A 12479-nucleotide genomic window follows, 5' to 3' on the forward strand; every position below is an offset into this window, starting at 1 on the left:
GTAAAACTGTTAATAGCCTTTGTACATATGCATAATAAGTCGTATTTTAATCTTCACTAATAGAAATGTATTTATGGGAATCACAAGTGCACTTTAAATTTGCATGATTTTTCCCTTTGCGTTCCTTACTCAATTTGACATTTCTAAATTGCTTGCTTGTTATGTCTCTTTCACTAATATACAAATTTTGTGGCAAGATGAGAATTTAGACTACTTTTAGGGAGTTTTTTGTCACTGAAGCTATTTTACTAAAAGTGGCAGCTCTGGGTAGACATACTTTAACAGGCTTTAAACATGATCTAATGAACTTGTAGAATTATACTTGAGGACTAGTAGATTGGATCTTGCTTATAGAAGGCAATATCGGTGGAATATACACAGAGGAAAATATTTTGACCAGCATTATTCATAGGGCATGCATGGTACAGGCACTACCTTTGTGATCCTCAGTTCCCCCATTCTTAAAAAACAAACCAAAGAGCGCACAGCTCAGAACAGCAGGGAATTCCTTATTACAGATGATCATAGAATTAGAATCGCAACGCTTTCACGCTTTTTAAATCAAATATGTCRTAACTTGAGGTAACTGAATACATTTGTATGTTAATCCAAATTCAGATCAGTTACCTTTATTTCATAATCTTTTTTTTGTTCTGCAGAAAGAAATGGGTTTCTCTGGTCTGAGTTGATATTCTTTTTTTAAAAAAAAAAAATAAAACTTACTGTACATGATATCTACAGATCCCTTTTTCTGAGATGCAAATACAGATTTTTTTTTTTTTTTTTTTAAGCCCGATGCTTTGCACCCTGAACTCCTTCTCAAGGTTTTTCTCTCACCTTCATGTCTCCAGAAGCAAATAGTCATGATAACTAATCTTGCACCAAAACTTTCATGTTCTTAATCATCCCTTCAAATACCTCACCATCTTTCCAAATAACTACAAAGTCTAGACAATCTTTGTCATGTTTAAGAAAACTTACTGTATCTTTGCTCTTTCAGATAGCTACTTACAGCTTGGACCATACGTTCACTGAGTGTGTTCTGAATTAAGATGAGATCCGATTCTGAATTCAGGAGAACTACTCTTTGATCTTTATTTGCTTGGCTCTAGCTAAGTTTCCTTGGCTGGAAGCTACTGTGTATTTGCACTCTTACTTCTGTGATACGTAAGGCCACACAAGTGTGACTTCGTCAGTGCTGGTGGTTTGAAGACTCTCCCCCCTGCTGCCTTACTATAGCAATGCCTATTCATCACAAAAAAGGGGTTTTTTTCACTTCAGCCAAGGTTGCCTGCACAAAGGAAATAAGACAGATTCACTTTTTAATAGCCTTCTTAAAAAATACATATTTTTCAGTAACATCTTAAAGACAATTCATATATAAAGATGCCAGTATTGCTTTACACATTTGAAAAGCATCACTAAATTTGGGGGGGGGATAAACTTTTTACACTCTTCAGAAGGAGTTATTTAACTTCTAGTAAATGTATTTTAAAATTGTAGTTAATAATTGTAAGAATTAAGTCTTATTTCCTATACCCATTAGTTCTATTAAAACACAATTAAATCTAGAAAACTAAATGTGGGTCACTAGCTCTGAGGCATATAACTGCCTGGCAGGCAGGCATGACAAATTCAGAAGTATTTAAATCTTTTGCTGCTAAAAATAGGCATAATAAAGATGTCACTAAATTTAAAATGAATCTGTTGTAAAGCCTAACTCCAGTTAGCATGTAATGTCCTGTGAGCTTATAGCTTTAGAACAGCATGAGTGTAGACCTGCAGTTAATAAATGGTCTTACTGATTAAGCTTTTAATATACTAGGGTTTAAAGCCCAGTGGTTTTAATCATGTAGGATGCATTATCAGGAAATCACATTTCTGGTAGTCACATTATTGTTTTTCTTTCCAGGGGGATGCCAGAAGTCTTCTAGTCTCTGAGAATGTGAGCACTGGCCAAAAGTTGGACTTTTCAGATACAATGGTACAGCAGAAGCTGGATGAAGTAAAGGACCAAATCAAACGAGAAATAAGGAAGGAACTTAAAATCAAGGAAGGAGCCGAGAACCTCCGGAAAGTCACGACGGATAAAAAAAACTTGGCATATGTGGACAACATTTTGAAAAAGTCAAATAAGAAGTTAGAAGACTTGCATCATAAGTTACAGGAGTTAAATGCACACATTGTTGTAACAGATCCTGAAGATGTTACAGGTACTGTACACTACTGTAAAATTATTTTTTTTTTCCTCTTAACTCAGGAAAGCTGTTAACTATAGCCCATTTCACTTCAATTAAAAAAAAAAGAGAGCAAATCAGTAATGGGTGAGTTTCACCTATGTATGCTTATTTCTTCTGACTTGCGCATAAATGTCCATTCCCTTGGAGTTTTAAATTGCCTTCTGGAGAGCATTGTATTTCAAAGAGTACTTGATGCCAGAAGACTGACTAAATATCACTTCTTTACTTATAACTATTACTATATTAAAATGTTCTTAAGTATTTTAATATTCCTAAAAACTTTTCACTTAAAAGCAAATTTCAGTAGTTGTTGCAGTGACTGTCTCTGACTGAATCCACAGGCATCAATGTTAACATACCTTTTTATTCTATAAGTTATGTGTTTTCATGAAACTCTTTTAATAACTTAAAGGTAATTCTAAAAACCATTTTCCAATTCTGCCATACATTTCGTAGCTTATCATACAATTTTTACTGAGGCAATAATTTCTTAACTCTTTGGCTTTTCCACATTGAGATTGCCATTTAAGATATTTTGAAAATATTTTAACTAGTATTTTCTGTAGCAAGGCAGGAAGTTGATATTAATTTTTCAATGTATTTCTTTAAAATACCAAGGRTGATATTTTTAGATGGAATGTTGTGAAAATAAACAGTCTAACAAATGACTTTTTCACTCTTATGAAATGACTAATGAGATATTGCCAGCCTGATGATTTCACATTASATAGACTTGTCTTGGCAAAAAGTCCGTAAATGTACACATGCCATTGAGGGTGTTTGTGAAGTGAATGTCAACCCTGAAGCAGCTTGGACATTAGAGTAAAATGGACATCCCTGGTTTTGAAGAAAGGTTACAGTAAGAGCTTAAGAATATATTGTCAGGTAACGTGAATAATTCACAATATCTGGTGCTCTGACGTAGTTGCAGTATCCATGGTAGACCTGCAGTATTCTACCTTTTTTTTTTCCAAGAGAAAACATCCAGAAGCAGTGAGCAAAGCAGCATGAAAAGGACATGAATATTACAGTGTATTCTTTGTAGATAGCCGGTGAGGTTTTTCTTGTAGGTGTGAATTATTGTTTTATATAGGCTAAGGCTTATGAAAGTCCGTCTGAGTGTTAACACTAGTGTGGCTGTTAAAAGGCTGAATAGAACAGAAAGAAAATCACATGCAAAACCTGTATGGACCTCAAATATAAAAATCAGCACTGATTTGTGAAGTTCATCTTGTAGCAGAATTTCAAGTATCTGAGCACTGAGTGCTGTCCCTGGAGTGCCCCCCTCCAGGGTAGCATTAAAAGCTRTGTCGCAATGACTTAATGAGTAATGTCTTCCTTCTCCACGACTCCAGAAATACAACAGATCCTAGGAAAGCATTTACTGACTGTAAAAGATCATCTGTGTATAAAGAACTAAGTAACATCATTCAGGCCCTGGTACACTTCTGATCCGTAGTACATTTCTGAAAAGGCCAGCATGCCCATCACTTTTATGAATAACTTGGCAGCCAGGCTTTTCTCACCTTGTATTTGAATGCCACAGACTTCATGAAAGACCTAGGGAATAAAACATCAAGGCTGATAATTTTCTCTGCTTCTACGTGCTAAAACTTATTGCTATGTCTTCAATTTCCTCTCTGTTCAAAAACTTACAAGCAGATAGCTTTTTGTAGTCTTTTAATGAAATATGCCAAGGGGACTACATTATTTTTGATTTATTATTCACTATTTTTGATTTACTATTTACTATTTTGATTATTGCATGTTAAACATTTGTCATAAGTAATGTGCTAATGTTTAAGAAGGAACTTGTGAATTTTAAGGTCTTTGTTCTCTACTTAGCATCACAACTGATACTTCTATATAAGACCAATTCATAATAGAATATATTTTACAATATTCTTAAAGATGCTTCATAAGGTCTTTAATTTTATCTTATAGATACAGGTGTAGGTATAGATATTTTAGATCAAGATCTACAAGTACCCCCCTCCTCCAAAGGAGAAATGGTTGAATTTTCATGTTTACCTTTTAATTAAATTACCTGTCGCCTTCCTTATTYGTGATCACTAACTCAGAGGGATGGGGAGAGATACTGTCCTATCAATAAATATTCTGTCTTTAGACTAGCAGAAGTATGTCATTTAAGTGATATTTTGATTATAATACTGAAGTCCTGGATTTGACTGTAAGGTATTTGTGAGCTCAGTCCTTGGAAAAAAACAGGCTTGTAATATAAAATTTAGGACACTTGAATGTATGTATATATTCAACAAATATATAAAGCCATGTAGCCCTAAAGGTCACTGTCATCTGACAGAGTACACTTCTGTGGAGATATCACAGCTTTCTCAGTCTGAGAATTCTTGCTTTTGCTTGAGATCACTGTAGGGAATTTAATAATTGCTTACTGATGACTGTAGGAACATCCCAAGTGTGTGCTCTGTTGCCAGTGGTGAGCTATATTATAAGTTGCAACTTCATGCTTAAACTGACCTTTTCGGTCGGTTAGTGGCAAGTGCTTTAGAGAAAATATCTGGGAGATGTTTAGACTACACAATATGTATGCTGAAAATAGAATAAAGAGGGTTCAAGAACTGTGGGAGGAAAAAATAGGAAAATAGCATCAGTTAAGGTCTATATATTYTTTATATACTTACACTTTTTGTAAAGCACCAAATGTTCCCTGTCTTCTAGAGTGCACTGTGTGGGTTATTGAGGGCTCTAAGTAGTAAGAGTATTGCAGGTCAAGATTGAGGTCTATTGACAAGTAACACTGGTAACTCTAGAAAATCTTTGCCTGTAAGATGATGATCCTTTTGATCTGGTGTGGCCTGTACTCTGAAGACTGAACAATTCCTGCTGGTTGGCGGTAATTCGTGTTGGTGACTTGGAAGTTGTTTAACCTCTTTGTTCCTGTATCTGAAAAGTGGGTGTGAACATGTATTTGTAAACTCCTCCAGATCTGCAGCTGAGTGCTGTGCAAGCTGTTATGACTCATATTGTTGCTTACACTGTCAAGCAGTAATTGTTGCTTTCTTTTTAATGGACCACTAATTTGTAGTGCAGCTACCATATGGGGGAGGGGGGTGCAGTATAATCAATGCATGTTGAAACCATTACATTACAGTGTAGTCTTAATAAGTTACTGCAGGAAAACATATGCTAATAAGATTCCCTTTCAAGTTACTGAAGACATTTTGGTGATGCTTTGCCTACAGCAGAGAGACTTCCATGTCCTAATATTATAGGAAATTATTTTCACAGTGCTTTAAAAATCGGTATTGAACTTTAACCAAAAACTAGTTTCTTGAAAAGCTGCATTGCTGAATGCAAGCGTAGATCTGGCAACTTTTGTATCACACGGAAACAAACTTGTGGTGTAGCATATGTTTACTTTCCATTATGGAGTTACTGGTAAATCTAGATTTGTTCTAGAAAGGAGACTTTGTACCCAGCTCTGCCCTTATGCGGAGTGYTAGTCAGACTAGGAGGAAGAGTTTTAAAATTAGTAAGTCAGCACTTAGAAGTGAAGCAATGCAGCAATACAAAATGAGTAGAATAAGCCTACTAACCATTACTGCTGAAAATCTGAGTTTTATTTTAATGTATCATATAAGAATGACAATTTCCATATTAGAAATGAAAATATTTCATGTCTTAAATATGCTTCTACACAGTAGTATAGATTGATATTTGTCTCATGTGTCTAAAACTGAACACTTGAAAATAGTAAAAACTTTTTTAATATGACTCAGCAAGGTATAATGCTGAACCAGATTTTGTGGCGAGTCACAGATTTAATTAGCTGTGTGTATATGTATAGGTAATGTTTATAGGAAATATTCAGTTGGTTGCTTGGAAGAGATATTTTTGATGCTGTTTAAGTTACTCATGCCCAAGAACATCTTTCCTTTCTGCTTTTCTTGAGGAAAATGAGTAGCTGACAGAAGAGACTTTACTTTCCCAACAAATGAAGCGGCTAATCCCCTCAGATACCAAAGAGTCCATATAAAATCACACATGAGACTAATTATAGGACAAAAATCAGAGGCAGCAACTTAAACAACAGGCTCCACCTACAAGGCTCATCCATAGGAATGTCATAGTAACTTTAGGGAACCTTACTATGGAATAGCAATATTGAAGCAGTTTGAAACAATCCACGGTCACTTGTTTAGTGGTTAAAATTTGCTGTTTACCTAATTGAAATTCAATTCCACCTAGGCAGTTTCCAGTAGGTCAGCATTGGATCTCTTTCTTGAGTATAGGATATCCATTATTGTCTTGGACTACTGCTTGCTGTCAGCTCAAGTATGAGACCAAAGACTCCATGAGAAAAGCCTCCCTGCCTCTAGCAAAGCCTGAATGTGCATCACTGATGTTTCTGTTGGGCATGACATTGACAAGGCTAGCTACCATTAAAAAGCTTCAGATGAGATTAACTGTTAACCAAAGGGTGCATGCAGCTAATTGGGTAACTTAGCGTTATGCTGTAGTGCCATCTGGGAACCCAAATTCAATGTTGCACGGGATTCTAGATTTCATGCTGAGCTTGTTGAACAGATGCTGGGTGCATTATCATCTCGGGAACAATCACCACAGGAGTGAGCAGCCGTCTTGGAAAGCTTAGGGTTGTGTCACTACTCCAAGGATACAGTTTAGATAGGAGTGTTTGTAAAAGGCAATTTATAAGCAAGTAACTTTCCTTATGAGCACTGTGCAAAGACTTGGCCAAACTGAAAAGATTTTCAGAAGAGCAAAGATTGGTGTTAAGATAAACATTTTAAATTGGAAACTRTTATTATCTAGATGCAGTCCAGACATCTTAAAAGCAACTATCACCTTACTGACTTGCTTTATTAAATCTTAYATTTTTGTGAAAACAAGATACTGTTAAATTATATAGCATAAGAAACTCAAAATATATTGGTTGGGTTAAGAAAGGAAGGTTGGCTAGCCTGGAAAGCTACAGCTTTCAGTTTAACCTGGGTGCAGGGCAAAGTGCTAGGGACTTGCATCAACATGGATATGCATTAATAACAAGCTGTGCAAAACCTAGCATTGAGCAACAAGATTTACATTGTATAACTGTAGAGCAGAATTATCATGCTGGCTATATCACATGATGTCAAGTTTCCTTGAAGTACATCTGTTTGTTCACTCAATAGTCACCATACCAAGGGGGAAAAATGATTAAGAGCACTACTCTACTGCCCAGCAAAGCTCTTACTATCTGTTGCAAAGTTAGACTTGAATGCACCCAAAATGACTAGTCTTATACTATCTTCATTGGTCGGTAACTGGCAATCTAGAAACCGTCTTGTCTTCCCTGGTCCCTTTCTCCTTGCTCTGAAAAYTACCTACTTCACCAAACTGTAAACTACTTCAATTCTTGTTGAAGCATGTACCTAAATCCTATTGATTGAAATTATTGTAATGAACTTACTTGTATTACGATGATGACTAAATGTCTCCAGATGAGATTTGAGCCCCACTGTACAGTGCTTTACACTAATAGATAAGAGAGAGTTAGCCGTACCCAAGTGATTGCAATTTAAGCAGACATTACAAAGAAACAGATAATGCAGACACAGCTTGTAGTGCTGCTGCAAAGATTGTCAACACTTTCCATAATAGAACTGCTTTGTCTAAGTGACTTAAAACTTTAATCTAAATTCTTCTATAGAAAGCTGCTTCAGGCTGCTTACTGTATTATAACAGGATAAGGGAAGAAGTTGCTTTGAAGCCATTTCTAGAAAGGCTTGAGGAATGTTTTTTTTTTTTTTTAATTAAGAAAACTTTCTAGGAAACCATATTGCTTCATGCATGGAAGTTTAGTGAAGAGCTGTTATGAATGAAAGCAGACTATTTCTTTATCATTATTGATCCATATGGAAGAACATGTTTTCTATTGCTCCTGGTTACCAACTAAACATATTGCTAGAACTTTTTGAACTAAATGGTGGAGGGGAAGTCAGATGCACAAGTGCCGACCCAGCTAGGTGATATGGTTAGACTGTCTCAATGCAGGTGCACARAGGGAGAGGAGTAAGAGCTGCATGGGCAACCTGAATTGTGGCATCTCTACTGAGGGCTTGACTTGCAATTTGAGCGTTGTTTTAAACAAGCAAAGGTAGAGTGCTTGTGTGCATCCTAAAGTTGTGAAAACAGTTCAGGAGAACCACGGTTGTCCCATGGATCAGCAGAGGACTAGGATCTTTATGTGGTAGAAGTCTGCATCATAAATCTAAATTTGGTAAATATTAATTTATGCAACTAATCTACCTTACAAGGAAACCTGATGCTGTGGCTTGCACACWGTTGCTTTTTCCTGATTGTTTTAACTTTGAATAGATTGTTAGGTGAGGATTAGTTGACTGTGAAGATGAGTAAGAGGAAAGCATGTTATTAATCTTTGTTTTATTAAGAACAGTTTTAAGTTAAAGCTCTGCAAGTGCAATGCTTCATAAAGAAATCGGGCCAAAATGTAGAGAACATGAACTGGAAAACATGAGGAACAGCACACTCTTCTGAAGCCTCAAGTATTTTCTGTTAATGCACAACCTCCAAGTAGTGGAGCTGTAGAGAGTCTTAAAGAAGCTTGAAGTGAAGACTATGAAATGGAGCGCAAAAGAGGAAATTAAGTTCTGCTTACAAGAAATCTGTATGTAGCCATGACAAAGACAGCAATTTAAAAGAAGGAAATTGCATTGCAAACTTGGAGACTTAATACATTTTACTTTCAAAACTGGTTATTGGAAGCCTCTACAGAAGAAATATGAAATGGCAGATAAACCTCCTCCTGCCAGCACCTCAAAATTAATAATTTGGGAGTTACTAGTTTAGTGCCTACGTGTTTTAATAAACAAGGAAGATTTCAGAGTCTTGATCTATTAGCATAGTTTTAATTCTAGGAAAATTAATTAAAATTGAAATTATACTGTTATGATAACAGATAAGTATCTTTCAGGAGAACATCCAGTGGCCTATGTCTATAGGGAAAGTTGTCTCTCTGTTTTTCATGTAAAGGGAATCAACAACAAAAAAAGTGGCACTAATTAAACTTCTTTTTCAGAAAGTTTGAAATAGAAGCCATTGGGACTGTTAAGGTAATAAGCCACAGATGAAAGGACAGTTTTTTTTTTTTTTTTTTTTTTTAAAAAAAACAAAAAAACAAAAAAACTATTCTATTACAGAATATTTAAGAACTAGGAAATAGTTCAGTTCACTTATTTTTGGGGTAGAGATTAACAATTCATGTTGCATAACCTTGAATYTGAACCAGTGATTAATATCCTTTTCTGGAGGAGGACAGCAAGTTAAAGAGCTTGACTTCATAGTCTTATGTCTACATTCCTTAAGAAAAAAAGATTTTTCTATTGTCTAGTCTTAATTTTGACATAAACTCTCTGCAGTCTTCATTACCAGAAATGGCACGTTAAAATCGATGAGGAATACAGCTACTTAAAAAATCTATCTTTAGATTATGCTCACTGGTATTGAGTATTGTTATCCAAGTTTGTTTTTTAAAGCACTTAAAATTTAAATTGGAGATTTAAGAAGGTGTAATGGCAAACTGTATTTTTAATTGACTGAAGACATTCCAGAAGAAATAAATCTCCTTTGAAACAAAAATAGACCTAGCTGCAAACCTACCTATTTTACCACCCCCGGAAGTGATTCATGTGAATTAGGACACGTGTAGGAGTGTCTAGGCTTTCTTGAGGCTTTTCATGTTAAGGCGCATTTGCAGTTCCATTGCAAAGTAGCTCTGGACAGGACGATCAGTCTTAATACCTAAATAAAATTTTACAGCTTTGTTTCAGCTATACCTTAATAGAATAGAAAAACTTGTTGCGTGTATTACATCTTATATTTAACTTACAGATTGTCCTAGGACTCCTGATACTCCAAACAGCGATCCTCGTTTTTCTACTAACAATAGATTGATGGCCTTAAAAAAGCAACTGGATATAGAACTGAAGGTAAAACAAGGAGCGGAGAATATGATACAGATGTATTCAAATGGCTCTTCAAAGGTAAGGCGTTGGAATGCTTAAAGAATGTGGAAATGATCGTGGATCTCTTTTCATGTTGCTGTGGTGTGTGTGAAYTTAAAATATACAAAATAGCATATTGTTTATATTTTTTTTAATTAGGTAATATTGTAGAATCTGCTATAAATTGCTATACCTTTTTTGTTGTGGTTTAATACCTGTTCAAGATGCTCAAAGTGGTTATTTTATCAGTTTGTCCACAGGCAACCCAACCTACATAACAAATCCAGTTTACTAAATTTAGCACATCTAGTAATCTTTGATCATGTGTGATCCGCTAAGCAACAAAGCTTGGTATGACACTGAGTGGTGTCTGCCTTTTCTAGCTGCACAAAAAAAAATCCATTAAAGTTGTAATGTTTCTGACAATTATACAGAACTGGCATTGCCAAGTATAGTTCTGTAATGGTCATCTGGTTGTAGCTGGCAGTAAAAAAAAAAAAAAAAAAAAAAAAAAAAAAGTCTTTGTCTTAGAGCATAATATTCTGACAGTGTTATCTGTGCTGACAAACTGTTGTAGTTCTCCAAGCTAAATTAGTCTAACATGGAGGAAAAGATGAAAGAAAACATTATTTTAAAATAGCTCTTTTTACAGAAGTGTGGTGTTCCAGAGATAGTATCTGATAGCATCAAACTGAACCTAAAAGTAAAGCCATGCTGATTTCTAGTTTTTCTAGTTTTGAGTGTGCACATTCTTGTTCGTGCTTGCTCACTCTCTTGATAGCACGAGCAGTTGCCTGGGGAGGCAAAGGAGAGTAATCCTAAATGGGTTTGCTTTAGTTAATCTATGTAATAAACCTCATCAAACATGACATTCTAGATGCACCCTTAACTCAGCTGAAAAAGTAGCCAAACCTTTAAAATATATATTTTTAAATCATATCTTATGAGTACTAGGAAGTCAGCTCAAGTGAGTAAAACTGTTTAGGGGGGAGGGTTCTACTTACTAGCCTCTTCCKTCATTAGTTGCTCATTAGCTCTTTCCATTTACTCTTAACGAATCATTAAGAAGATGAGCTGAACCTACAAGTAGAGGTCTCACAAGTGGCAGGTAGTAGCTTGGTTAGAGCTGTCCAGAAGATAATAAATAAAATCAAAATGTGGTAAGGTCTTGACTGACTGATTCGACRTATGTCTGAGCCAGTGACCTTATTTAAAAAGTGTTTGACTTGAAGAAAGATCAGACACTTGTGGATTGTTTTGCTGCCAGTTATAATCGATACTGACTGAAAAAAAAAGTATTGGAAGGTGAATTTGTGTTTCTAAATGAATTTCTTTTTGAGACTCATGGAAAGATAAATTACTTTGTATCTACCTTCTGTTCAACTTTCTTGTACCTTGCAAAATCTGAGTGGGTGGTGCTCCCTCTCTGGGAAAGGATTTTAGACTAGCTGGATCACAGGTGCCATCAAAGCTCCTTTTGCCCCAGTGGCACCCCTCTGGGAAGCAGCCAGTGCACCGGCAGCCTTCTCRAAACCTTCTCGAAACCGGCCAGTCGCCGGCTAGCCCAGAGGGACGGGCGATGCGCCTGTGCTGCGCCGCGACGCTGAGGGCCTTGGAGTGCCGGTCTCGGCCTCGGCTTGCAGGAGCCCCAGGGCCTGTCTCCTCTGGGGCTGTGTACTTAACTTCAGGTACACCTGAAATAATGATCAGATGATCCAAATGGATCAACAGAYGTATACTTACTATGTCCCTAATAAACCCTTGTCGAGTAACCTTATAACAGCCTGAGAAAAATTAACAACACTCAGGCTCTGATGTTAGATGTTGTTAGCAAGCTTTGATGAGACAAGATAGAAGGGATACATTTTAGCTTATTTTGAGGCATATAATTAAAACTGAGGACTAAATGTTTTATTTGTAATAGTAAATGTTTTGATCAGCCCACCAAATTGGGCTTATATGGTAACTAGGCTGGGGAGAGCAAACTGGAAAATGCAAAAGCGTCACAAGCTGCTTCAACAAACAAATGGAGATAATGTGAATTCATTTCTTTACTTCACTACTGAGCACAAAGCATAATCTGGCAGGTTTGAACTGTAGGCTTACACATGGTGACTAGGTTTTAAAAAGCAGCAGCTAAACAACTCAAGTGTGTGGATGAGGTGGGAAGAGGGAYAGAAATCATCTTGTTTGAATCCAACCTGGGTGATGCAATGGTTCTTTTAAAAAGTAG

The 12479-nt window shown here is 36.2% G+C and overlaps 1 protein-coding gene across 2 annotated transcripts in view; it reads left to right on the plus strand.

Annotated features, from left to right (window-relative positions):
* The first annotated feature begins 1915 nt into the window (after positions 1–1915).
* Positions 1916–12479, plus strand: part of PKN2 (protein kinase N2) — a 30961-nt gene continuing 20397 nt past the window's right edge. For both annotated transcript variants that reach the window (XM_085303518.1, XM_085303519.1), the window contains exons 1-2: positions 1916–2213; positions 10134–10285. In XM_085303518.1, coding sequence (XP_085159644.1) covers positions 1982–2213; positions 10134–10285 — 384 coding nt within the window. In that variant the 5' untranslated portion in view covers positions 1916–1981. The remainder of the gene's footprint in view (positions 2214–10133; positions 10286–12479) is intronic.

This window comes from Rhea americana, unplaced genomic scaffold (genome assembly GCF_003343005.1).
Source record: "Rhea americana isolate MKP2758 unplaced genomic scaffold, rheAme1 scaffold_2, whole genome shotgun sequence".
NCBI classification, from domain to species: domain Eukaryota; kingdom Metazoa; phylum Chordata; class Aves; order Rheiformes; family Rheidae; genus Rhea; species Rhea americana.